At 52.8% G+C, this 26,080-nt stretch overlaps 9 protein-coding genes across 9 annotated transcripts; 1 reads left to right on the plus strand and 8 right to left on the minus strand.

The window, feature by feature from the left end:
- Positions 1–81: 81 nt before the first annotated feature.
- Positions 82–879, minus strand: BU25DRAFT_427546 (lytic polysaccharide monooxygenase; the record flags this gene model as incomplete). Its single annotated transcript, XM_033708453.1, has 3 exons — positions 82–129; positions 177–754; positions 804–879. The coding sequence occupies 3 exons, from the start codon at positions 877–879 to the stop codon at positions 82–84; spliced, it is 702 nt and encodes a 233-aa protein (XP_033566891.1).
- Positions 880–1,614: 735 nt separating this feature from the next.
- Positions 1,615–2,332, minus strand: BU25DRAFT_427547 (Nnf1-domain-containing protein; the record flags this gene model as incomplete). The annotated part of the gene is made up of 2 exons (XM_033708454.1): positions 1,615–1,894; positions 1,947–2,332. 2 exons carry the CDS (start codon positions 2,330–2,332, stop codon positions 1,615–1,617), a joined length of 666 nt encoding a protein of 221 aa, XP_033566892.1.
- A 1,027-nt stretch (positions 2,333–3,359) lies between these two features.
- BU25DRAFT_406021 (uncharacterized protein) lies at positions 3,360–4,809 on the minus strand. The gene is made up of 2 exons (XM_033705177.1): positions 4,284–4,809; positions 3,360–4,098 (listed from the first exon to the last, which is right to left on the minus strand). Exons 1-2 carry the CDS (start codon positions 4,323–4,325, stop codon positions 3,772–3,774), a joined length of 369 nt encoding a protein of 122 aa, XP_033566893.1. The 5' UTR covers positions 4,326–4,809; the 3' UTR covers positions 3,360–3,771.
- Positions 4,810–6,461: 1,652 nt separating this feature from the next.
- Positions 6,462–7,358, minus strand: BU25DRAFT_417301 (uncharacterized protein; the record flags this gene model as incomplete). The annotated part of the gene is made up of 1 exon (XM_033707794.1): positions 6,462–7,358. One exon carries the CDS (start codon positions 7,356–7,358, stop codon positions 6,462–6,464), a length of 897 nt encoding a protein of 298 aa, XP_033566894.1.
- A 1,375-nt stretch (positions 7,359–8,733) lies between these two features.
- BU25DRAFT_417302 (uncharacterized protein) lies at positions 8,734–10,512 on the minus strand (the record flags this gene model as incomplete). Its single annotated transcript, XM_033707795.1, has 4 exons — positions 8,734–9,500; positions 9,551–9,849; positions 10,224–10,255; positions 10,318–10,512. 4 exons carry the CDS (start codon positions 10,510–10,512, stop codon positions 8,734–8,736), a joined length of 1,293 nt encoding a protein of 430 aa, XP_033566895.1.
- Positions 10,513–12,000: 1,488 nt separating this feature from the next.
- Positions 12,001–14,912, plus strand: BU25DRAFT_80783 (uncharacterized protein). Its single transcript, XM_033712137.1, has one exon. It carries the CDS (start codon positions 12,149–12,151, stop codon positions 14,624–14,626), a length of 2,478 nt encoding a protein of 825 aa, XP_033566896.1. The 5' UTR covers positions 12,001–12,148; the 3' UTR covers positions 14,627–14,912.
- A 1,180-nt stretch (positions 14,913–16,092) lies between these two features.
- Positions 16,093–17,454, minus strand: BU25DRAFT_417304 (uncharacterized protein; the record flags this gene model as incomplete). Its single annotated transcript, XM_033707796.1, has 6 exons — positions 16,093–16,221; positions 16,274–16,324; positions 16,361–16,708; positions 16,767–16,865; positions 16,957–17,236; positions 17,297–17,454. The coding sequence occupies 6 exons, from the start codon at positions 17,452–17,454 to the stop codon at positions 16,093–16,095; spliced, it is 1,065 nt and encodes a 354-aa protein (XP_033566897.1).
- Positions 17,455–18,333: 879 nt separating this feature from the next.
- BU25DRAFT_406025 (uncharacterized protein) lies at positions 18,334–19,021 on the minus strand. Its single transcript, XM_033705178.1, has one exon. It carries the CDS (start codon positions 18,980–18,982, stop codon positions 18,569–18,571), a length of 414 nt encoding a protein of 137 aa, XP_033566898.1. The 5' UTR covers positions 18,983–19,021; the 3' UTR covers positions 18,334–18,568.
- An 829-nt stretch (positions 19,022–19,850) lies between these two features.
- BU25DRAFT_80733 (G1/S-specific cyclin CLN2) lies at positions 19,851–21,630 on the minus strand. The gene is made up of 3 exons (XM_033712136.1): positions 21,519–21,630; positions 21,013–21,443; positions 19,851–20,962 (listed from the first exon to the last, which is right to left on the minus strand). The coding sequence occupies exons 2-3, from the start codon at positions 21,226–21,228 to the stop codon at positions 19,958–19,960; spliced, it is 1,221 nt and encodes a 406-aa protein (XP_033566899.1). The 5' UTR covers positions 21,229–21,443; positions 21,519–21,630; the 3' UTR covers positions 19,851–19,957.
- Between the last annotated feature and the right edge of the window lie 4,450 nt (positions 21,631–26,080).

The raw sequence follows: 26,080 nt of genomic DNA on the forward strand, positions 1-26,080 counted from the left end.
TTGAAACGATGAATCATTATCGCAATACCCTCTCTATTGTCGTAATCTTGTCCAACGCCTTTCTCAATCGAATCTGCACCTCTAACCAGTCCACACAGCAGGACCTGGAGGCGTGTAGCTTGTCTGACCCTACTTCTCATTAGCACACACCTTCCACGTACACAAAAATCACTCACACTGTAAATATTAACCTGCAACCCCTTCTCCCCCGCAACATACGCCCCTGGAAAAGTAACTAGCGGCCCCGGCGTCCCACTCCCACCACCCGTGACCTTGATCTGCGCACACGACAAGTAAATCTGCGCGCCATTAATCGCACTAGCAGAGTGCAGCGCAATATGCTCAATACGCAAAAGATACTCGCCCGACGGTGTATTCTTCGGAATTGTCACAGACGCGGTGGCAGCATTCATGCTCCCCCATGTCAGCGCACCGTTCGCTACGTTAGCCTTCTCGGCAAAGATCTTGAACCACACGTTCCCGCTGCCGTCCCAGGTTGCTGCTGTTTCTCCTGAGGGCACTTTGGCCATGTAGAATTGCAGCGGGCCTTGGTGGAAGATGTTGGGTGTTACTTTGAAGCTTACGCTGCTTCCGGCGGCGACGCTTTGGGTTGCTGCTGCGCTGGTACCTGGGGTGAGTTCGTAGCAGCGGAGTGCAGAGGAGGTTACGTCGGTTACGGGGCCGTTGGAGTAGTGGTTTGCGGTTATGCGGACGGAGGACCAGTCTGCTGTGCCGGTTAGGGCGGGGAAGAGGTCTGAAAATGTCAGTGAAGTCTGGGTGTGAATGAAGGATGGCGTGCGTACAGTGGCGGGCTTGTAGGGCTGCTGCGCTGACTGCATCAGCTGCAAGGGCAAGGGTGAGGGTTGTAATGAGCTTCATGGCGGCTAGTTGTGGCCAAGGCTTGTCTGGAAGAAGCAGTTTGGTGAACAACAATAGACGAAGAAAGGAGATTCCTTTGCGCTTATGTCTACATCTGCAGTATGTGACACTCGGGGAGATGAGCCTGATTCCAAGGTTGTGCTACAGTCGCCATGCCTCTCCATATTGCGCATCTTACGCGGTGGTGTTTCGGTTTGCCGAGAAAGGTAATCTGATATTGACCGCAATATAAACAGATCGAGGACCAATGCTGCGCGGAGCCACGCGACTCGGCAATGGCGGAACGCCGGCTTCTTGATGCGTCAAGGCTACAGACGACAGAGTCAACGGATTGTGCTTTCCGGTATCGAAGAAGCGTCTCCAGACATTCTTTAACCAATTTGACTGCGCTGTCGCAGAATGGACTGCGTCAGGCGCTGGAAAGATGCTCAAGACTGCTAAGTGAAGCAGCTTTCTAGGCTTGTCAAGCCGTGCTTTCGGACGCTTTTGTGTTGTGTGGCTGTCGCTGTGATATTCCTGGACTTGGTTACCATGATCTTCTGCTTAGCAACCAATGCATCCTCGATTAAGGGTCCTGCAGCTCATCGCGTTGTCCTCTCTTGGCCGCGGCGCCCTAATTGTCTTGAATCGAATGCATCGGTCAAGTGCAGTAATCCAGAGTCTTCTGCGGCGAGTCTGGTGGCGTGTAGATCGTGTTTCAGCGAAGTGTTGCGCCCCGGTGTTTGTTGCCCACCGTCAGGTCCTCATGCCCATCTCGACATCCCTAATCTCGGTGCTCAAGTCCTGAACGTCATCTTGCGCCATCATCTGCGCACTGACTTCCAGGTCGTTTACAACGCTTTCTAGGCCTCTAACAAGAGCCTCAATCTCTGCGCGCTGTGCGGTCACCGTTGCCAGCAGCTCCGTATTCGCTGTCTGCGTCTCGACGAGCTTGGTATTCATGTCTGTCGCCTGCTTCTCGAGGAATGGCATTAGATGCGCTAGGTGAATCTCAGACGGCGTGAGTGTATGCGGCCTGATTCCGATTGTCAGCATTGAGCGTGCATATTCCAGACTGGTATACTCACGGCACAGGGATTTCTACAGGCCCTCCATTTGCGCTAGCTTCAGCGCGCTTTTTTCTCAGCTTCGCATCTTCAATGCACTGCTCCAGCTCATTGACCAGCTTGACAACATTCCTCTTCTTCAGGATCTCTTCGAAGTTGACCTTCCATGTACGGTCAAGCTGATCAACAATCTGACTGCGCAACCCTTCGAGGGTCTCAGGCGCATATTGCGCAGCGGTAGGGAAGCAAGACGCGAAGTTCTTTGACGAGCACTTGTCGAGCGTGGCTTTGGAAGCTTGGTTGAAGACATTGATCAGACCCTGGGCGCGTGGACCAGGAGTTTCAGCGATAGGTGGTGCAAGGGCCGGCGAGGGCGATCGCGAAGGTAGATTCGTAGCGGTCGGCATGGTGGAGTATGAATGTTGTGGTGATGGTGGAGGAGATTGTTGATTGTTTACGACGCGCCGAGGGCTGCTTAGCGCGAACCCCGTGATGGGCTGCATGCGGCACTCATACCTTACAGTTGATACGGAGTTCTCTAAACACACATGTCCAACTTTTACTTGGTGTCTGTAAACTAAGTCTGCTATCAGCCTTTTCAAGGTGGTGTTCTCTTGTGTGTTATGTTTCTGTTCTGTCACTGCTGTGTTTGCGAAAGATCATCAGAGACCCCCCGTTTCCACCAACCAAATCAAAATCGGTCTCAAGAAAATCATTCGTCAAGAATCCTTCATCCCGATTCGCAAAGATTGAAAAGTTCCCTTCACCAGAAACTCACAATGCTCAAGTCGGCGTTCTAACTCGCCATCCTCATCCCCAAACCATCCCCATATCCACCGTTCTCACGCCAACACTTCGACGCTAACATCTCATCACGACCACCCCAAACCTTCCCAAAGCGGCAGGTGCACCTCAAAAACCATTGATTCTAGCGAACGACGTTCGCCCTCTGGCGCGCCCAGCGTGCAGCGGACCCTGCATCTGACCAGGTCTCTGGCACGCCTGACATCTTCTCGCCTGCAGCTGCCTTCCAAGTTCCTTCTCGCTGTCAGGCCGCCTGTCCATCCACCAACCCACCAACATCACCCACTTTGTCCGCGGACCCCACGATCATTGAGGGTTCGGTGCAATGGGTCCGACAAAGGACAAGCGTATGTAAGGGGCGCATCCACTGCGATTTCGGAAGATTTCCCCTTGTCATGTTGCGGCGCATGCTGCTAGACTGGATCCTTCGTTGATCAGAGCAACCCTGGTCGGTTGTTGTATGACGTTGACAAGTGTGCTTATTTGGCAGGAAATCAGACCAGCTTTTGGCGAAAGCACACAAAGAGGCCCAAATTCAGGGCCGCGTAGAGTCAGCAGCGGTGGACTCGGGCTCAGATGCAAGTTCGCAGTCAAAGGTGACACACGGTGTGGATTTGTTTGGCGTGTTATATTGAATTGAACTCGCTCGTTGATTGATGTTGGTGTGAAAACCCATGGTAAACCCCTCCCACGCCGAAAGCTTGCTAAGATATACATGGCCTCTGAGAAGGCCGAAAATTAGGTGCTAGGAGAGTGTGATGAAAAGCAGAACTCCCGTGGTATAGTGTTGAGCGAAAACTGCAGTGCTTGATGAACCTCCTCATGTCCTCCGCTGCCGTCTTCGTGAGGTTTGTGGCTGCAGTGCAGTCCATTCGCGTCCTTCAAGTGCAGAGCTGCCCGGTGGCAGTCTGTTCATCCTCCACGGCGCCGCGCCGCGCGTGAACAAGAGATATCTTGCATGATGTGATGTGAAAACCGTAACCGAGTGCCAGTGGTGTGCTGCAGAATGGTGTCGAAGTCGATCGTGTAGGTGCCGTGACGTTTACACCCGAATATTCTTCTCGTTGAGGCCCTTGTTGGTGAAGACGGCGTCCTGGCTGGACATGCGGCGGTCGAGAGCGCGCTGCACCTTCGCGCCTAGTGCCAGCTTGCTCATATCCGCTGTCTTGTTGTCGCTGGGGATGTAGCGCTGCTGGACGAGGCGCTTGTCCTCAAGGCGCTCGAAGCCGGCATTCCAGGTCTTGATGTCTTGTGACTTGGGGTCGCCGGATGTTGAGGCATCTGAGAGGTGCGAGGGCGCGATCGAAGGTGTGAGGGTGGGCGTGGCGCTGTAGGTGGACATGCGGGTCGAGGCGCGGTTGCCGGCCGACTGTGATTTGGATGCGTTAGACTGTGGTTGCGACATGGTAGTGGTGTTGTGTAGCTGTGGCAGTGAAGCAGTGAAGAAGGACGGGACAGCGGTGTAGTTTATTCGCAGAGCAATGCACCGCGTGGCAAGCATCGACCCAGAGACAGGGAAGACGTGAAACAGGCGGTGGGTACGCAATGACTTACGCTGGACAGCATGGGTCGCGAGGACTCCAGCGAGTTCGTCATAGTGTGCTGGGTAGGCGGAGAGCGAGCTAGGTCTTGCCGTGTTTCGGATAGAGCAAGTGTGCCGGGCGTTACAGCTCTTAATGCTGCTGTTATGGCGGCGCAACGCTGCAATTGATCGGTGGAGCGGGAGAGGAAGCGAGAAGCAGCACAGCGCAGGAACGTCGCTGGGAGTTTTGGGGTGAAGGGCTGCAGCGACAGTGCACCGTGAGGGTACGAGCCGGCCTGGTCAAACAGGTCCTGTGCTCGTTTCAGAGGGCCCAGAGCGGTAAGGGGGGCGATGAACGAGGATGAGATCCGCGACCAGGGGCCTACGGTGTTAGCGCACGTGTAGACCAGGTGCAATTACAGGTGCAATCGTAATGAGGGCGCCTAGATGCAGCCTTGACTTATAGCAGCGAGCGAGGGTGTTGTCGATGTATCGTGAGATTTAAATGAGGGAGAGCCAAACAAACAGCACCGCCTGAGGGAGCGAGCACCTTTTAGCACCTGCTGTGCTCTGAGACGGCAAGTTAGGGACTCATCATGCATTTCGATAAACTGAGCGCCATGCAGCGCCCTCTCAGACACCAGCCCAGGGTTCAACACGCTCTGAAGGATTTCTGCCGGTGTAGGCGGCGCTGAGGCAGCCACGACTCCGGCCCCATCGCCCGTTCGCTGCTGCCATTCGACCAACATGCAGCGCCCCACGCTCCTGCCACGTTCAAAAAACGTGGCTCCCGCAACACTCGCCGGGGTCAGCGGGGCATCGCCTGGTGCTATCTTTCGCTGCTGTCTTTCGCTCTCCGCGACAAGCACCTTCAAGACATCAATGTATGCAGGGAGTATCCCTTGTGCTATTGTCAGACTTCTCGCTTGCTGCACCGTCTGCATCCCGGGTGACGGATACGGTGAGTGTTATCGAGCTCTTCTGGAGGTTGGGCTGCCCCGAGTTCACTAAGTCCTGCATGTTCGACTGCATTCATACGTCTGCGGCTAAAATCTAGTCTACCGCCAGCCAGCTTTCAGATGACTGTTACACGAAAGCGGACAACCTCCGATTTTCTGCAGTAGCACGTCAAAATTGTCTCCGCCTGCTGCTCGTCTATGGTAAACCGGTCAAGATCACGATCCTATCTCAGACATTCCCATGCTGATCTACTGGATTGCAAACCTTACTGAAGTCTTCAAGGCAGAGCTGGCGAGGTTATAGACTTATCTTAGCTGCATTTGGGCGCCGCAGCTAGTTGTGTCAAGCTGCTCGCCCTCATATGACTGCAGCACACACTATCCGCATTTCCGCTGACTTCACGATAGTGTTACGGCATGCAAAGTTGCAGTTAGATCGTGCTGACCACGTGTGAAGCGAGGGGTGTTCCCCTGCATGATCGATGCACGTCACCACGCAGTAAGACTTAAATGCAGACTTTTACTGGATATGGCTGTCTTTTTGAAACCGCAGCTGCAGTGTACATTGCTGCAGAAACGCCTTACATCAACCCACATATGCATGGCGAACTGTATCAAAGTACGATTGCCTTGCTGGAATGTACATGCACAAACAAGACGATGTGGGTTTTAAGCGCAATAGTCTCCTTTAGTCACGCGCCTCTGCACATACACCATGCTAGCAAGCTTGGAAGTAGCTTACGGTACTCCGTGGCTCTCGTACTCTCGAAGAGTCCGCCAGAAAACTCGGCATCAGAACTATACTTTGGAGGTCCTCAGAGGCGTCAACGATGCAGGGGCAGATTTGGTAGTCAGTATTGAACGCTAGACAGGAGCGCAGTACTTCAATCACACGTCTCCGGCACTCCGCGTCCAGGGTTGTCAAGCGCACAGTTCGGCTTAAACAAAGCGCCACTATGTTGAACCTCAACATCTTCCGAGATGGATCTCCGTGTCTTGGCTCTGATCGCAGAGAACCATTAGGTCATCAAAAAGGCACGGATAGTCAGCACGGCAGTTGGAGACATGCAGTGGAAAGATATGTCTACGGGCCATTTCAGAGTGCACTTACAACCAAGAGCCCATTTTTGAAGGACAACAAAGTTTCGCTGTGATGAAGGGCTGATATGTAACTAACCGCCGAAACAAGCACCAGTGACTCAGATCCTAACCACCACCACCAGACCCATCTCCTACGCTCACCCAATCTTCCTACCAAGCCTCACCGACACCCCCATTCTGCGCCTGCCACTCCTCATCTCCCGTCCCCCCATCAGTCCTCCACCTCCTCACCACCTTCAGCCTAACCAAATCCCTCATCCACCCCACCGTATTCTCAGCAGTATTGTCCCTAACCCTCTGCAAGCCGACAGACGTCCTACATTTATCGCCCTTGAGCCCACAACAGATCGCCTGCTCCTTGATCTTGCGCAGCAGTCTATCCGGACGTCGGTACAGGCGACTCGGATCCGGCGTCCAGGACTTTTTGTCGGCGATTTTGCAGAGGAGGTCCGCGACGCTGGCGTCAGGCGCGGGGGTGAAATTGTCGGGGCGGAACTCGATGGGATTTTCGGACATGGAGCGTGACATGAGTTTTGCGAGATCGAGGTGATCACATATGCAGGGTGCCTTCTGCTTGACCAGGGTTGCAACGGTTCCATCGACGCTTTGGAAGCGGAGCTGAGCATATAGATCTACGCAACACTCAGCTATGGTTTCTATACCGAGTTCCCCTGGACGGATAGCCCGAATTTCGAGTGTGTTGGGCACATCCGTATAGCGTCGAGACTTAGTCTTCGACTTCGATGGCTTCGTTCTGTTCTGTCCGTAGTCGCTGAAGAGGGGTGGGTTTACAAGGTATGGATCTATGCCAGCCCAGACCCCTTGTAGCTGGTACCAAGTGACGATCCTGTTGTCCCACAACTTGACTGGTGTAGTTCGGGCGAAGCATTTTCTATTAGTAATTTCGCTCATTCCGGTCCGCTCCTGTACGCTCATTTGCATCTCACGCAAGGGGAAGTGAGGCGTACCAACTTGCTTGTTGCCACCCCGAGCAGTGGAATAAAGCCGTCGACCAGGTGAACCTATTGAGTGGATCCGAGTAGTCATATGGGTAGCGTGTTAACTCAAAAACATCACGCATCCGCAGCTCTTCGTAGATGCTATATTCAGAATCCAAGAGGTTGCGCATGTGGGTCCGCACGCCTTAAGGGTCCGCATCCCCGTATGTATGTCGAAGTCTCGAGTTATGTATGTAGTTCGCAAGAATATAAAAGGCGTGGTCTGGAAGGTGAGCTGCCATTTGCAAATGTATCTCAGTTTGAAGACTTTGGAATGTCACCGGTATTATGTTCGTTTTGAGAGCCGAAGGAGTGGGTCCTTGAGAGCTATTTGACGTTCTGGAAAAGCTTGGGCTTGGGCAAGGTGTTCTCAAATGTGTTGTCAAGAGCCAACTGACTGGATCGATGTATAGTGTTAAGTATAATAACGTTCGGGACATAAGCTCGGCATCGAGTGTTGACTTTTGTAGCGGTGCGGACCGCTGTAGAATACTGATAGCTACGGTAAACGATAACGTAGGACTATCGGGTCGATGGAATACTGCGCTGGATTGCTATCTAGCTAGGAGGAGACGACTATATACCTGACCTGTAACACACTAGTCTAGGGTAGTAGTCGGGGGTATAGCCAGACACTGTACGGACCAACCGATACCGCAACAACTTTGGCTTTGGTACCCTACATGGTCCTAGAGCAGTGTTCATGTCTCGCGTGAGTACAAGTTGAGGTGCTTCTTCTCCGTAACTTAACCCTCTCTTACTGCATATCAAAGGAGGCATGGGGACAGTGACAAATACATAAAAGAGAAGAGCGAAAGAGAACAAAAGCGTGCCGAATGCTGGACGTGCAATTGATTTCAAGAAGCTGTTATCCCTCAGTAGAAGATGGAAGCTATACTCTGTGATGCATAGAGATATGTACCCTGGAAAACATTGGCACGCCCACTCAATGAACCCGCCTCAATACATATTACCTGTACCTGCGCCAACCCAAACCTTGAAAGGGTAAAGTCGCGACTCCACAACGACTGAAGTGGAATTCAATGACCGGTGCTCGCGAGTAGATGTCGAGGTTAAGAATCTGCTCAACGCTCCCTGAGGCTTTTTAGGTGAGCCTGATCGAAAGTGTCGCTCTCTAGCGCTAGGTTCTCCTTTAGACGTCCTTGCTGCAAGCGAAAAAATGGTCTCGGTTTAAGAGGTGATGGGCTCGTTGCTGCGTGTAGCTTGCGGTTCCTATGATACCCCGAAGGGCCACGCTCCGTACAGACGTTTGGACTGAGGGGACTCAACTCGAGCTCTCCGCCGCCAGCTACTGTGTGGTTGGCAGGAGTGGATGCTCGGCTAATGTCAGCTACACTCAAGTGTGTTGTTGTTGTCGAAGACTGGAAGGTTGCTCCGAAGTGGTCGGCTGTCCGACTAGCTTGCTATGCTTGCCGAGTGTCGAAGTTGAAAGTCTTGCACATGTCCGAAACATGGCGTTCCAATCGAGTGCCGAGGACGCTCTGGGGCGCATCCATTGTTGGAGGGTTCGACAACAGTTCTGAGCCTTTACCACTTGTTTCTTGGTACACTTCTGAACTGCGAGGTCCTGGTACTCGTCTCTCACGATCCACGTCGCGATTTTCGCCCATGTTATCCGCAGTACCCTCAAGTTCGCCACTGCAAGTTGTTGACAGCCAGTCATAGATCCTTTCTGTTGGCGACTCGGCGACCTCTGTTGAAATACACGACAAACTCGCATTCAGATAACCTGAATCATCGGACCAAGGCTCTGGGGAAGGTCGGAGTTCAGCAGTATGAGGCGAAATCACATGCGGGTCGCTCACCGTCGCATCAGTATCAATTGATGAAGGCTGATCTTGAGGTTGAGGTCGATCGTGCCTTGAAGAATCGCTGAAAATTGCTTGAGAGTTTTTGTGTGGCGAGACATGCCTAGACACGTTTGCAAGAGATGGGTAGATTACGTCCCTAGTACGCTGCCGGCCAAGAGATCGTTGTTGCGTATCGTCAAAGATCTGGCGTATACATGCGCTGTGACCAAGGCGTGCAGGTGAGTGTAGCAATGCCGAACCCATGTATCGTCGAGCACTCGTGTTGGCGATGCGGGATGGCGATATTGGCTGAAGCTCTCCTGCTCTACGCACCGACGGAGTAGCAGGCGCTCTATTAGAACGTAATGGTGAGGAAGCCCCTGTGGCAATGTCAGTACTGTAATCTGGATACTACGTTGACTTCACCTACGTGCGGCATTGCAGCTGTGCCCACTTCCTAGTGACACAGCAACTATGTGGGTGTCGTGAGACGTGACGGGTTCCTGGATAGGTCTGAGCATGTGTTCGACCTCATTTGACCTGTACGAACGCGCTGAGATGATGCCATGGAGTAGTTGATGCGTATTAGTCGAGCGCTTGTAATAACTTGGTGAGGTGGCTGGTGGAGGCCCTGAGGTCAGTTGCTTGGTAAATGAGATGAGGGGATTCGATCTGAATATTGTAGACAATAACGCAAACGTAGCAGCGACGACGCTCGGCACGTTCAAGCTATAACTCCAATTCACTCATTGCGCCTTCTTCGCGCAAGAACATCAGCATGTACCGTTGGACAAGGTGCAGGACTCGACAGTATCATGTTCCAGGTGAAATGTGTGACTTGGTTGTTACGTGTGCGGAACAACACCGAACGATGCGCAAACGAGTCTACTGTCGTTGTGGTTTGACAGAAGTTGGTGTTGAGAGCACCAGACCAGGTGGCAGGAACTGGTGGTGAGCGGAAGTGGCAGCTTCTTCTCAAGGGAGCAGCTGTTCCATTCTCTTCATTCCGCATACATTGAGATGTCTCATTCCTCATATTGTTGTCGAGGTCAGACTTCTTTATGGCTGATCGTCATCTGAGCTGCCTCAGATTGATTACTTACCGGCCACTCAGACGCCCGCGCTTGCAACGGCCCTTGCGCGATACGTCATCGTCGTTACCCGTTGCTCCTTTGTATCCACCGCTGTGGGGCGTACCTGAATTAGCACGCAAACCCTCTTGTCATTTTGCTGCAGCATCTGGAGACCGCTGATCGCTTGTGTACTGGTGCCCGTTGCAGACAGCTGATGGCTGAGCGCTGGTACTGCAGCTATCCGTAGCAGGACTCGACAGCTGCCGCAACGTCCGGACTGGAAAGATTGATGCATGTGCGCACAAGGCATCCGTGGCATCGTGTCTCAAAACAGTTCTATGGCCGACACCACCACCCGCAGTCGACTCGTGAAGGCCTCGCGAAGCTGTACGGCGTACGCAGGGCTAGGCCGAAACACGCCAATGTCGGAACGCCTCTCAATCCTCCAGGCCTCATGCCACCACGTTAAATTGCTGACCGAGAACCCCAGCACAACGATCGTGGCGCTGACTAGCCGGTGTTGGGAGCGACAGACGGGAGTGAATTGCCCTCAGCCGCACACAGCACTGCTGAGCATGTCCAGTCAAAAGCCATCCAGCCATCGCGCTTCTCACGAACATCTGGATCCTCCTGATCTTCTTGGGGCCATCTCGCCTCGTGCTGCGACGGGAGCATGTGCGCTGCCCGCTACTGTCGCACGACTCAGCAACCAATAAACTGCAGCCACTGTGGACCCCTGAGGAGGTCCCCATTCGTGTTCGCTTGCTGCATTGAAGGTTCAGTCCGTGCGTGCATCTGACTTGGTCCGGCCTTCCTTACGCGTTCCGCCATCAGCCCTGGCTCCCGTCCAAAGTCTCTGCATTGCGAGACATCGCATCGCTGCCCTGCGCTGTGTCTCCTTGCCCTCTCTTCGCTGTCACCAGCTGTACGTTGAGTGCTTCTTACGAGCTTGACGCTCTTCCAGCGCAGCCCGTCTGATGCTTCGACTTCAGTCCGTTCTTTAACCTTCAATTCATTTCTCCGCACGGCCAAGCCTCCATAATCGAGTCGAGCATATCTTATCGCTATTCAACGGTCGATAGTAAGCTTACTTGCATCCATTGCCCTTGACAACTCATCGTCGTACGTTACCTCTGCTCGACAGAGCCCATTCTTCCAACCGACCTTGTTTGACCACCATCCGGGTTACGTTGATACGGTACGTACCTGGCTCTCTACTTCTTGAAACCCGGCCTGTCAGTTGTCCTCACATCACTGCAACGAGCAACGTCACAAGTTCTTCCATCACCCTTGCTTGCATTTCTCCGATCCAGCCTCTCGCCCTTTGTCAGCTCTTCTCCTACTGCTCATGAAGGTATACCACGTTTTGTATACCTCGTCTTGCCGTGCGCCATGAACCCTCGTGCCTTTGCTGGCCGGTCCAGTACCTCTGTATAATGCGAGGGGCAAGACTGACATCAAGAGACAACAGGCTCCTGGAACTCTTAGTATACACTATCCACCACTGTGTCGGTCTTCCCTAGCATCGTCGTTGCCAAGACAGCGGTTTTGTTGGCCATCCCAAGGCAAGGAATCTCTACCTTCCGCTGACTGTCGGAACCTACGCCAGATCTTCGGCCCCAACTCTAGACGTGTACCATCTGACCACTTGCCTATCATCTGGTCTTCCTGCCCTCAGTCCTGAGGTTCTGCTTTACAATTTCAAATCGGCTGCAGTTGTCGACAGCTTCGTGTCACACGTCTACGCATTGACCTGTCGCTGTCTTTGGTCTGGATTTCTTTGCTATCAAGAGTCGCACCATCACTGCTTTTGGCTGCTGTCGCATGCGTTGCGCCAGTACTAAGGACCCACGCCAAGCTCCCACGTTGGATCGATCCAAGCTTGACACTCTACATCCACCGACTCGTGTCAGTCTACAGACACGCCCGCCGCCAATATTCTAGTTGGACGATAGATGAGCTACGAAGCTAGACTGGCCCCACGGGCGTATGGCGACGCACAAGACGGAGCCGCACAGAAGGGTTCTGTACGTGCAGCACGGGAGAGAATGCAGGCCGCCCAGATGCGATCACAACTGCCGGATACATCGAGGATCATAGGGCTTCCACAACGACCCAACCAACTCGTGTCGCAATATTCCGCCAACAGAGACGAAGAATTGCAGCCGAGGACTCCTACTGATGGCAGAGATGATGGGAGCATGGCATCCCCACCTCCGCAGTGGCCTCTTCCCGACGACGCCAGTCCTACTATACCACCTCGTTCACCCAACAGGTTACGGCCACCGCAACCAAGCATCCGGCCTGTATCAGACGACTATCCCATTCAGCAGCCTTCCCCAAGGTCCCCACCGCCGCTTTCTCCAGATTATCTTCAACCGCCCTCTTTCAACTTTCGAATATCAAACAAGAGCGACGACATGTACTCGCCATCATCACGGCCATTCTCTGGCGCATCAGAGGCATCATCGCTGGGATCGATTCCGGACTTCCCGGTTCCTCAGCCACCCATGCCTGCTGTACAGCCACTTCCTCGTCGTGTCCCCGGCTTGGGCCCACCACCTTCGTCGCGAAGAGGTCCTTCATCATACTACACACAGATGTCTTACGTGTCGCCCATTGTCGAAGAGTCGGAGACTCGTTCGGACACAATCAGATCACGTCACGGTTCCTTCGCGTCAAGCAACGTCTTCCCCACGAACGGCGATGATTTTTACCAGAACGATTACCCACAATCGGACGATGACGAGACGATAACAAGCGACCGTGGGACAATGTCACCCACTAGTGACCACGATGACCAAAGTGGGCTTGTCAAAGAACCGCCTCCTCTTGTTCGACAAGCAAGTCTGGGGCGGAGGACGAAGCCGTCTCTTATGACAATCAAATCTGTCGACAGTATCGGTGAGAAAAAGAGTGAAAATTCCAAGAAGGCAGCAGCTGGCGCAGGCATTGGCGCAGTAGGAGCGGGTGGCATCTTTGCTGCACGTGATGCAGCCCAAAGTTCACCCCTTCGGAGCTCGATCTTGAGTAGTGGCACTGGACTTATCGACCCATCCTCATCCTCCTCCTCAGGCTCGTTGAACACCTTACGCAACACCAAGTCGACTTCCCCTAGCTACACAGGCGCCGAGTCACCCCTCTTTGCTTTTCAATCAGAGCCTCGCACAAATACCTTGGCTGATCGTGTCGGATTTAGGCGCCCGCCTAGGCTCGACATGGATACTGTCCGTGACGCTGAGGCACGCGGCAGTCTAACCAGCCTTCCAGATCTGATTCGAAGAGCAACGAGGTTAGCGGCCAACCTTGATCGGGGAAAGACAGCCAGCCGATTTGGGTTGGACTTCTGGGAGACTGGTGCACCAGAGCAGAACGTGCGGAAGTCTCAAAATTCCTTGACTGACATGCTCGCTGCATTCCCTCCACCAGGCCAAGAAACTCCGCAAAGGTCAGGTACACCGGCTGGCAATGCTATGGCAGAATGGCCGTCTTCAGGAGGAGCAGCTACACGCTCTGGTGGTGCAGACCAAGGATATGGTAACGAGAAACCAGCCAAGAAGCGGCGCAGATGCTGCGGCCTCCCACTTTGGACTTTCATCACGTTGTTGATTGTACTCCTCTTCATCGTAGCCGCAGCAGTGGTCATCCCGATCGTGCTTGTGGTAATACCCAATCAGAACAAGAGTACCAGTGCTGCTCAGGATAACCAAGGCAACAACAACAACACCACAAGCGCACCAGCTCCAACATCAGGCTCCGGAAGCGGTTCGTCCAATTGTCAGAACGGCGGTGTCGCCATTCAGAATGCAGACCAGTCGAGTACTTGTGTTTGCATCAATGGCTTCACCGGTAGCACTTGTGGCAACAACGATGAGAGCGGATGTACAACAACCAGCATAATGGGCACTGCCAACAACGCTACTGTTGGCTCTGGCATCCCTCGACTCGTTCAAAGCGCGGCCGAGGATTTCAACATACCCCTTGATGCAACTCGCATCTTGTCGTTATTCTCTAGCTTATCACTTAGCTGCGCAGCAGAGAATGCGCTGATCACCTTCAACGGTCTGACATCCCGCTCAGTTCCATCCACGGACCAGTCCATCAATCTTGGCAGCTCCCTTCCTACGCGTTCGCTTCCTGTCTTGCACCTTCCCCACCCAGCTCGACAAGTGGAGGCGCGACAGGAAGCCACACCCATATCCAGCAACACCACCGCAGTTGACTTCGCTCGAGTAGGCGTCCTATTTGCACTGCAACAGGCTGGCAAACTCGACACCGCTGCCACCGCGCAGGAGAACGTCCAGGACTTCCTCACCAGCAACCGCAACGGCGACTCAAACACCAACACCGTCGATGTCGGCCCCTTCACCATGGACCTCGTCAACCTCACCATCAAATTCGACAACGGCACTACCATCGGCCCCAAGTCGTAAAAGTTGTTTTGCATGTTATTGTCTTTCTAGCACAGCGATACCCGCATACATGCATCCCCATCATTGTCCACGTTCTCTTTGTCTCAGCATTCCATCAGCATGTACAATATAGCGTTTTTTCTTACCGTGACACTTTTACTTTCTATATCACGTCTTGAAGACGACCTTTGGTACTATTTTGATCTGGATCTAATGTGTATATGGACCGGGAATAACCTTTGCTGAGAAGCTATGACAGGGTTTGGGTTAGATAGCTTTGTATATAGAGTGGCATGCTTAGCATGGAGAGAACGAACACGAAGACTCAGAACATCGCTTCCCCACACCGACGCGTCTTGAAGTCATTTCGAGCTGCCCATCCTGCATAAATGAGGAGGGAGCAACAGGGCAGGTCGTCAGGTGCTCCTGCGCTCGTTCAAACATGACCACGCCAAACACGTGCTCAGTCCATCGCACCTGCCTGCTCCATACACTCCTGCCACGCGCCAAAGGCAGTCACTCAGTCATGACTCTTAGCTCAACTTCTCTCATAAACTCTTCACCGATGTAACAACGGCCAACAAAGCTCCGCCTACACTAACAATCCATGAGGCAACTCCAAACGCTCCTTGAATGTCCGATTTACCTTTGTCCACACCACGCAGAATATGAGGCTTTTCGCCAATAGGCCGAAAACAAACCTGAAGATTATCTTAGGGTTCCAGCCCTCTTTGTAGTATATGCCCCAGCCCTCGGCGGGCTGCTCTGGCTTCCCAAACAGCTCGCCCCATGTTCGCTTTGGCAATTGCTCGGCCATCCATCTGCTTGATTCGTGTGCTTCTTTGTGAAGAATGAGAGCAAGTATTCTGGCGGGAGGGATGGGGAGGTTTTGGGTGGAACGGGTTGGCATTTGTATTCGGCGGTGTCGACGGGCTCGACTCTTGCTTTGGAAGGAAGACACTCGCAAGTCTTGCTTGCGGTTCGGTTGTTCGATATGTTGATAACCGGAACGCATGTTGTCTCGTGTAGTATGATGATCACACTGTGTTCGCTAGCGGTCCGTTGCAGTGTCTACCAGCGGCCCGTTGCAGTGTCTACCAGCGGCCCGTTGCAGTGTTTGCCAACGGCCCGCTGCACTGATAGTCCAGCTCATTCGGTTAGTTTGGTTTGCTTCCCCAACTCTTCACTGCTATCCCCTTCTACTATATAGTCTCGATCGATTCCAGCCAATAGCTCTCAAGATCAATCAATCATCTCAACCCTTCCACACACTGTCGCCTAAAGGAAGGTAGAATCTGACGATGTGGATGCCTTGCACGCACTTCAGAGAGAACGCTGAGCGCAGTCGACTGCGATGACGACTGTACTGATCCCGCAGGAATTGGACTAAGGCGCGGTCAGTGGATATGCCTTGGATCCGATCCTGTAGAAGGATTTGTCAGAGCCTTTGTCGTGCACGCAAGCCATCAGATGAAGTAAGGTGTCCTTTATGACGCCCCCATGATTGCTCGCCATGGTGTTTGTCGAAACAGTCGACGCTGGGGTTTGAGTAGAAGTGGGTTGAGACCTTTGCCGTCGAAACGTGCTACCACGATTGCGGCGGAGATGTGTGTGACCTGAATACAAATCAGTACATCTATCTCGGGTTCTCTCGGGATATCAACGTACAGCGGATGTGAAGTATGGTAGACCCAGACCTACACCTCCAAACCCGATGGCCTGTATTCACAAAGAGGCCATGAGCGGAGCGCCTACAAGCGAGTTGAGTGTCTTGGTCAACATGACGATGCTGAAGTCCTGCGTGTCAGAGTCAGCAAGCGCTATAAGTTGGGACTTCACGAGCGACATGGTGAAAACTGGCAAAGCCGAGCCAAGGGCATAAATCATCAGAGCGGCCAACTGCATCAAGAACTTGAATACCAGTGCTACGCACAACACGCTAATGACCGAGATTAGAATGCTTGCTTCTGCGCCAAGATAGTCAAGCCGGACTTCAGAGCCGTGGACGGCTCTCGTGGACACTGACTTGTCGATGAGGCGCGGGACGACGATTGCAAGTAGTGTGAAGTTGATGATTGCTTTTGCTGACAGTATGAAGCTGGCCTAGAAGCACAATGAGCTAACGATTCAGACAGGAAAAGTGGGCTCTCAGCCAGTTTACCTGAGTAAACATCCACTCGTATCGTTTCGAGATGTACTGCACATGGAGCTTCGTATCCGAGCTCGCAAGTGTGGCAAGGAAGAACGAGCACAGAAGAACCTGGAAGTTTCAACGTCTTCTGAATGGGCTCACAAGCTTTTGGGCTGCCTGCAAGGATTCTTGGACAAAGCCGTGTGGCTTCTCAAAATACATTGGCGTAGCGACTTGAACTGCCCTCACTCTTTGCGAGGAGTGGTCCTTCTTCGAGATCGTCACTGTTGAAGCGCTTGTATACCAACGATGAAGAGCCGATGAGGGTTGACTTCGTTGTCTCAGGCAGCATCACAATCGTAGGTATTGCGAAAGCCAGAAGACCTATGTTGATCCAGAAAGGCAGCAATATGTTCCAGCTCATTGTAGCTGAAGCTATTATGGGGCTCATGAACGATACGACGCATGATGTTGAGCTGATGTATGAGAAGAAGGGTGCTCTGCGTTTACATTAAATGAGATTTGAACGATGAAAGAAAACGTGGCTGAAGAATACATACCGTTGATCATAGGCACCAGCCAGCGCCGATGTCAATGTAAAGATTATTGACTGAAACACATATTCTCCGCCGAACACAGCTAGAAATGGCTCAACAATGATGGCTTTAGTAGGCAGGATGTGGACAAAGTACCCTATTGCGATAACCCATACGCTCATGAATACCCTTGGATGAGATTGCACCATAGAACGACTCGAACGCAATACTTCTCAGCGACGGAGCTGAAAGGTATCGTTACCGGGAAGTCCGATTTGAGCGCAATCAGACACGTGCAAAGTAGCAGATCTGCTGCCGACGTTACGTATCACACGAGACTAGTGTAGGCTCCATGGTGCCCTGAAGCTATGCTAGTCGCTGCTGGGCTTCATTGATCTTGCACAGCTTCTCAGAAATGGGCCCATGCTCTGGATGAGCGCTGGATCGTGATGCTCGTAGTGATCTTAACAAAGCCTCAGCTCAATCACGCGGTTTAGAGGGAGCTTATACAATACGGCAGAGAGATGCACGAGGATGAGAAGCGCAATGAGTGGTCGTATTGGATGTTTGTTCTTTTTGACAGAACTGGGCGATGAGCTCCGAGAAGATGCGCCCAGCGCGGCTGGCAGGAGCAGTTCACCGCTGAGATAAGTTGCCATAAGTGATGGACACGCTCGCGACGACTTCATGTCGACATGTTTATTGGTGAGTATGATCAATGCGACGGAGTTTCGAAGGTACGAAGTACGAGATCTGATGCGATAAGATAACTATCACGTGCCAAACTCTTTCCACCCCTCTCACCGACGGGGACATTCATCACTCAAGAGCCGTCAAGGTTCATCAACTGCCGGAAAAACCCTTGACAGCACTCCGGCAAAGCAAATGCACACCGCAACTCCATCTTCGATCACCGGCCCTCTCCGCCACACAACCAGGGTATACCCAGCCAATACGACAGCGCATTGCGCCACACCGAACCAGCCCTGCAGCCGCCTCACCCAATCTCCCCCTTTTCCATTCGCCTAACCACCTTCTAGAAACGTGTGTTCCCAACACCGTATTTCTTACGAACGCGGTTTCGCGACTTGTGAACGCGACTGCGTAACCTTGGCTGCCTCCCCAGATTCGCGTTCGAGGCTGATGATCCTTGCAAGGGATGAAGACTGACGGTGACGGTCTGACACCACATATTGACACGGGAGCTTATCGAGGGATTGGCGATGTCGTTCCAGGGTGATCGTGAACTGGATTCTAGAATGATTTGGAAGTTTTGCTCCTGGTGACTGGGAGATCTTACACCACGCCCTGGCAATATCCTAGACCCTCGCGGATGACGCAGCGTGCCCATGTTGGATCTGCGCATCTGTCTCCGCCGTAGTGTGATAGGCATGTTGATTGTAGTTGCTTGTTTGAGTGTTGGATTGCTAAGGAAATTCCTAGGGTAAGTGCAGTCGTGGAAAGAATGAGCAAGAGCATGGTCGCGATGATTTGTGCTCTGTACTTTCGCCATCGCTTTCGATAGTTGCGCTCTGTACCAGAGTCTAAAGATATGTAGCTTCGTCGCCATGGTATGGACTCTAGTATGTCAAAGGACTGAATCGATGCTGGTGAAGGTGGTGCCGAGGTTGGGTCTTGGTCAGCATACCGCGGACACAGGACATTGTTGGCAAATGTAGTTTCATCGTTGATGTAGGGCGATACTGGCATGTAGCCTATGCTCGTGGGTCTTGAGATGGAGATTGGTGTCTTGTGCGGTTAGCGAGGTGTCGTATAAGCGGCAAGCCAGCGCAATCTCCCTGGACTTACGGGAGCCATGCTAGAAGACGAATTTGCTGGACTGAGCAGAATGCATCTCGAGCGCGCGCACCAAGGCCATCTTTAAGACTCAAATGTTGCATGAACAACCGTGAAACATGCAATGAGTGGACAGCAGCACAAGCAACTTGACGCGGTGCAAGTCTGCTTGCCCACGAAGCTGAAACATCATACCGCAGGAATCCCAAGATTAAGCGCGCAAGGACATGTCGCATGGAACACCGTTGATATTGTGGGCGACCATGTTCTAGTACCTAATGCTCGTCATGCCCCTTCCAGCCCCGCTGTCGAAGTACAATCTGAGCCCTAACACCAGGACTAGCCCACCGTATCACCGCGCCCACGGCACCATGTGTATGCCCACTGATCCGCTGCATGGGTCCAAGAGACGAGATTTTGTAAGGAAAGAAGAAGGGTATCTCTGCTCGCTTAAGCAAACAACACTGGCGAGTGAGCTCAATTGTAGCATCTGTTCCCAATTTAAGCCTATATGCTTGCTTTCCACCGCTCGCACTCCTGCCACAGAGCTGTTCATATTAGAGGATAGTGTAGGTCCAAGATGCGAACATTCTGCTCTGATCAGGACCGATGTACTAACGCAGCCTGAAGCTGGTGGCGTACGACCTTGTTTTTTTGTAGGTCGAGTATTGTAACAAAGGAAAGCTGGTAACGGACAGGAACAGAAAAATTCTTTGATATCGCAGAAAAGGTAGAATAAAACGCTTGCAAATGCCAGACAAATGTGACGCTATGACGCTCATACATGGAGAGTTTTGGTACAACGGGTATATTCATGGTTGTGATCAAGACAATCCATGATTATGCGGAGATGTTCAAGACAACAACTGCTCCCAGCAAGGGATATCTTTACATATGCTGGGGATGCAGGTATGAGGTGTGGTAATATTGTTGATGCGGCACGTTGGGTGGCAGCTCTGATGTTGGTGTCGATGGGTACATCGAAGCCGGTTGTGACTTGACAACGTGACCAGCGAATTGCCCCTCACCATCGGGTGTGATTGGTGGTGTGAGGCATCCGTTGTTCATGATGGCGCTGTAGACGACCTTTTGGGGTGTCGAGGGTCCGTATTCTGAGACGTGCTTGGGCTCTTCGACAGTAAGTGTTGGCGGGGGTGTCGGTGGCGAGGCCGCTGCTCGTTGTGCGTTGCGTGCTTGTTGTTGAAGGAACTCGTCGACAGTTGCGACGACGTTGGATAGGTGTGTCGAGGCGTACTTTCTTGAGAGGACAGGCGATGGCTGGTAAAGGTGGTTCGACAAGCCCATAACGGTCTGGGCATCGTAGGCACCAGCCCACTCTGTAGGCTTAGCTTGAGGACGTGTAAGCACACACCTGGCGAGGGCCAAAGCAGATCTGGCGAGGACTGAAGGCGGTGTAGATACAAACTCCTTGTGGAACAGGGCAATCTCTGCAATGTACAGTGTCATGTGCTCGACTTCGGCGTCATAAGGTGCTTCGGCGAGAGCAATCTGAAGGAAGGTGTCCACGGTGGGGTGTCCAACGACCCAATTCAGGGTTTGCAGAACGTGCCATTCCATCTGGGTGAACATCTCATCATCATAGAGCGAGCAGCACATCGACTTCAGTTCCCGAACGGTTGGTACCCGGTCCTTCTTGTCACCGTACTTAGCAGCAACGAGGAGGGCAGCACAGCCAACGAGCTGGTAGTGACGCTTGTAGACGACGCGGCGGGAGCAGTAGCGGTCGAGAAGGTTGACGGCAAGAAAAAGAGTCTCGGGCAGCAGCTGGAAAGCGGCGTGAGCTTCGACCAAGAAGTCGAGGAGGTAGGGGCGCATGAACCACTGGATCTCTGTCTGAATGTCGATTGAGTTGACGTCTGGTAGTGTTTGTGACTGGTTCGTGTTAGCAAGACTTTTCATCGCATGTGTCTCACAACACCAACCTCCATGTGCATCATGTGCTCCATAATGTCCTCCTGGTACTCATCGGCAGTTTGTCTTGAAAGCTCTTCCGCGATAGCCCGTTGTTGCATCCTTGCAATACTGCGCTGACGTTCCCTAGCCTCAGCACGGAGGACGTAGATGCCGTCATCGTGTGATTCCGTGAAGTACGAGTCGCAATGCCCGTAGCGGGATTGTGTGTGTTGGTGGTAGGCCATTGTTGGTGATGTGGAGGGAGGTGGGTTGCAGGGGCGTCAAAGTCGGTTTGCTTTGGTAAGGGAGTGTGATAGCTCGGTGTATTGGCCGGATTAGAGAATGGCAGCCTGATTGGCAAACTGGTGTCGAAGGACTGTGTGTAGTTGGGTGGTAAAGGAAGGTATCTGGTCCGTGGTTCCCGAAGAGCTTGTGTGGCGGGAATATGTATAGCAGAAGCCTGGAACACGAAAGGATGTTAGTCCGCGTTCAACTGAATTTTCGATCGTGAAGTGGTGCGCGAGGAAGTACATACCTTGAAGAATTAAAGTATTAAGATAAAGAACGAATGAGGAGCAGAGGACAGGAAAGGTACGGTAGAAGAAGTCGGAAAGCTCGAGCCCCTTGCTAATTGCATCCAGGAGCTAGAGTGAAATTGGGCGGGTTTGATGTGGGGCGAACACTACTGTGAAAAGGGATGACAGAGCACGAGCTAACGAGTCTGCCAGGGTGCGTTGCTAGGTACTGGAATGCGAATAATCCCAGTGCTGGCAATCATGGAACTACGCGAGGCTTAGTCTCAAGCATTTCGGATGTCTTTCGCGGGAAACTTACAGTGGATGCAAATCTTCAGTTTATCGAAGATGCAAAAGACTGTGGTGAGATACAGCCGGTTGTATAGCCTGATTACAGTTGATGAAACTGCAGTGGTATGGTCAGCGCAAGTTCGACAGTTGATCAATAGCGAGTCAAGGTGACATCCAGTGATCCAGTAAAATGAGAGTGAGCCAATGTGGTAACCGATGATCAGGCCAGCGATCGTGGAATGAGGCTGCGGCACGTTCCGGCCAGGGACCGTGACAGGACGTGACGGGTGCACATGTAGTTGAGCCGCCAGACTTCAGTGACAGATCCTGATGAACCACAGGTAATAGTGACGATGCGGTGTAAAACGACGTTTGCTACGTGCAGCATAATGTTGACGCAGAACAATGAGAGCAACAATGACAGCCATAGCCTCAGTCCCAAGTTACTAACTCCAAGCTACCAAACCTGATATGGATGAAATGCAAGTCGTAGACGTGACCGTGTATGAGGTGCTACAGCGGCGAGTTCGTGGCACACAATCTTGTGTCAATGGTGATGGCATCGCGGCGGCTTTCGAGAGTCGTGATTTGGCGAGACACTCCTAATTGACGTAGACGGGACGAGATGCAATCCGATGGACGTACGGTATGTGTCGCCCTTGACTCGACCTGCCACCCTAACCGACAACACTGTGCAAAGCCGATGCTTACAATCCTATTGTCTCGCCATGGCCCTGTCGTTCGCAATGTTCGCCCTTCCCTGATGCTGCCCTCATATGCTGACGTTGTCCTCCGGCCTCCTCGTAGTGTTCATGTGCCTCATCATGGTCTGTGCCGTCCTGTTCCTTCTTGATCGGGATCCGCGGATGGAAGAAGTCCCTGATGGAAGGTGCTACGCAGACCCGACGCAATGACCGAGGCAAACGGGATCCACGGCAACGAAGATTGAAACATTGACCTACCTTTAAGTTCCAAGAGCTGACACAGGTGTACGGTGGGGTCACACGAGGCTGGTCGTATAGGAGTCGAGTCTGACAACGATGGACGGAGGTACAGCGAAGGCTTTTTCAACTATCTCTGCGGCCAGCGAGAGGACAGGAGGGGTAGGCGGATGGGAATGGGAGGCTGAAGGTCGCAGAGTGGTCTGGCACACTTCAGGGTATCCTATTCGTAGAGAGACGGTCGGGGTGGGGAGAGAGCAGGAGAAGGAGGGTTTTGTGGAAAGACAGGGCCGAAGATTTTCAGCACCACATCAGATCCAAGAAACTCCGTGCTCGACCGTAGTGGGGAGAGGATGATAAAGAGGAGGTGAAGGGGAGGTGAGGAGAGGATGATGTTCTTCAGACGGCTGCAGCTCTTACAAAACGACGGGCTCTCAGCGCGCCCAGGAGCCAGAGTGGACCGCGCTCTACTGGCTTGGAGCTACCGGGCTAACCCTATCTGCGTCGCGCAAGTTCATAACCTTGGAAGTCAAGGAACACCAGCCAACCGTGGCGTGTTCCGTCCGGCGTCGTGGATCTATGGCGTTTTGCTCTGGCAGTTCCCAGCCAGGAACACGCTTGACATTGCACGCGTTGCAGCCCGTATCTTCCGCAGACTCCCCCATCTGTCTCGCGCACTGTCACGCCGCCCGGCTGCTGTGCTCGCGGCCGTAGCCACCAACTGCAGCACCCTCCAGTGCCTGCGCTGCGACGTGCAACAGTGGCAGGCTGGTCTCCCGCTGTCTTGCTGCTCGCACAAATATGTGATGCTGCCCGTATGCCCATAACGCGTCCAATTGTGGCTCCTAGCTCGCGGCGACTACTCACGTTAGCTGGCAGACGGGCTATGAGGAGACGCGCTGGTGGGCGGGCTGTCATCTTCGCAAACCCCCGCCCGAATTAAGCCTTGGGAGCATCTCCGGTCAGCGTGAAGCCAACGCATGCAGCGACCGGGTCAGGCTCTGATCGCTGGCCAATGTGTCCTCGTCTGCGCACAGGAAATATCTTGCTTTGCACGCTTTAGAGAGCCAAGACCTTGAATTGGCAGTGCCGCCGCAGCTCAGACGCTGCTGCGTGGTCCCCCTGGCACATCCTTACGCCAAGTGGCAGGAGACGCCTCAAAGGTGCCCATCGTTATGAGGTGATAATAGATATTCAATTCGCTTAAGCTCTCCTGTGCGTTCACGGGTGCGTACAGATGCATGCGGGTTGTTGCATCCCGTTTGAGGTTGTACACGAAAATTCACATCGTCGAGTATCTGCAAGCAGCTTCAACACCAGCTCTCTAGTGGTTTTATGAGCTCCATATAAACACGCAAACTCAGTGCATGCGGTTCAGAGCATGGAGATCCAGCGAGCCCCACGTTCACGCTGCTTCCGCATGGTGGAGTGCTCTAAGAGAGACTATTGCGCAGCCATCGGTACCGAGCTTCGTAACCAGAGTAACACAGACCTCCTTGCTGATGAAGCCTCAGACCCGACCGTTGAGATCATCGTTTCGTGATGTACGAAGACTGCTGCTGTCGTTTCGACGCGAATACGAAGTCTCAGGAGGCCGCCTGCTTGCCTGCAATATATTGCCGCTTATACACTCAGCAACGTGTCTTGCAGCACCAAACTGTGGTTCTTCATCTCGTGAGATTGCATCCTAAGTCCGCGGGTTGCAAGCATCAAGCCATGTTGCCGAACTTGAAGCTTCCAGAAATCAGCCGTGGTTGACCTTCCCTTGCAGGAGCTAGCCACTCCTTTTGCGGGGTTAGGTGCATGCACACAGTGTGATCCGGTGCTATCTAACGAGCTTTGTTCCGCTGCGTCGTGACAGCACTTGAGCTTTGACTTTGCAGAAGCAATACAACGCCTGACGCTGACCGCATTGGGAGGCAAAATGTACACATCGCCCCTTCAATGCATGCCCGGGTTGAGCAAGGCAGCCCATCTTAAAGGCACACCACCGAGACAAACCAGGGCGCCCTTCAGCTGTCTGCATGTCCCTGCAACTGCATCAACAAACAATCAATTGGCGTTTCTGCAGGTGTCTGACATATGATGTGATGGTTTGGATCCGGCAAGTCATTGCGTGCGGCTGGGAAGCTCATCATTTCCAAACGATAGATGCTAGCGCGATCTTTCGCGTTTCCCAACAATGACCTTCGGCGCCGTCCCAAAAGCACCGTTTAAACGCAACAATCGGCAACGCCTTCTCTTGGTCTGACTATTGCATGCAGCTAAAGCTCGCAGCCGGCTTCCGCGCACCGTGTCTCGTGTTTAAGCCAACACTGCAGCTAACTCGTCATGTCCTTGGTCTGATCACGACCGCGAACACAGCGCGCATCTTTAAAGTACCTGAGCCTCAATGCACGCGACCACGCGTGTAATGAAACTTTTGCCTCCAGCCTGTTTTCGTTCCACTCCGTTCCACGCCTTGTCTTATCCGACTGCACACCGAGTCTATCGACAGTTGTTCCGTGGACTCTGTGGGCCTCAGGCTGCGGCTACCGTACAATCAGCGTTGCTAGCAAATTTGCTCAAGACTTTTCATCACGATTGATCACGATGCGGGCCTCGTGAGGAGATCTTCACTTATCTTCCACAGCAACCAGATGCACTGCGCCGACATACGTTGTAGCACCGGAGACTGGTTGCGTTGCGGATGGGTCCCCTACCTCCGGCCTTATCGCTTACTTGGTTGTCTGGGCACCGCATGAGCTGTGACAGATCTTGTGCAGCTTACACAACGGTTGAAGAGCAAACTTTTTAACATTTACAGACGTGGCTGCTGGGGGCGAAGTGCATGTTTCAATACTTTGCAACACATGTCTTCCCCAAATACAGCCCAACGATAATGAGGTCCTTGACTTCCGCGAGCACGATTATTTATTCAAAAGGATGAAAGGACCGATGCAATGACACTGCACTGCGGAAACATGTTACCCCGCTCGGCGGTCAGAGCGCATCCTTTGAAGGTTCAACCAATGCTACAGTACGGGATTGTCACGGAAGTTCTTTTCCCAGGTCCCGCTATACACGCGTTGGAGGCGTAATGCTGGTGCACTTAGGGTCGCGTTCACGCGTACCGCGTAAAGTGGTTACATAGTTTGCGCAGCGTCATGACCATGGGACGCCCGAGCCGCACTGATGGTGATTCATGTTGATCTCATGCAGTATCCAAGGGGCGCCAACCCTGGTTGCAGTCAAGTTCAACCGTTGAACTCAGCATTTCTACAGCAACGCAGTGCGATGACGTCCAGCGCAGACGCAGAGCTAGCTAGTTTGTTGCGGCTTGCGGATTGCGGAAACTGGACCGGTTACTT

Source organism: Macroventuria anomochaeta (assembly GCF_010093625.1).
Source record: "Macroventuria anomochaeta strain CBS 525.71 unplaced genomic scaffold BU25scaffold_2, whole genome shotgun sequence".
NCBI lineage: Eukaryota > Fungi > Ascomycota > Dothideomycetes > Pleosporales > Didymellaceae > Macroventuria > Macroventuria anomochaeta.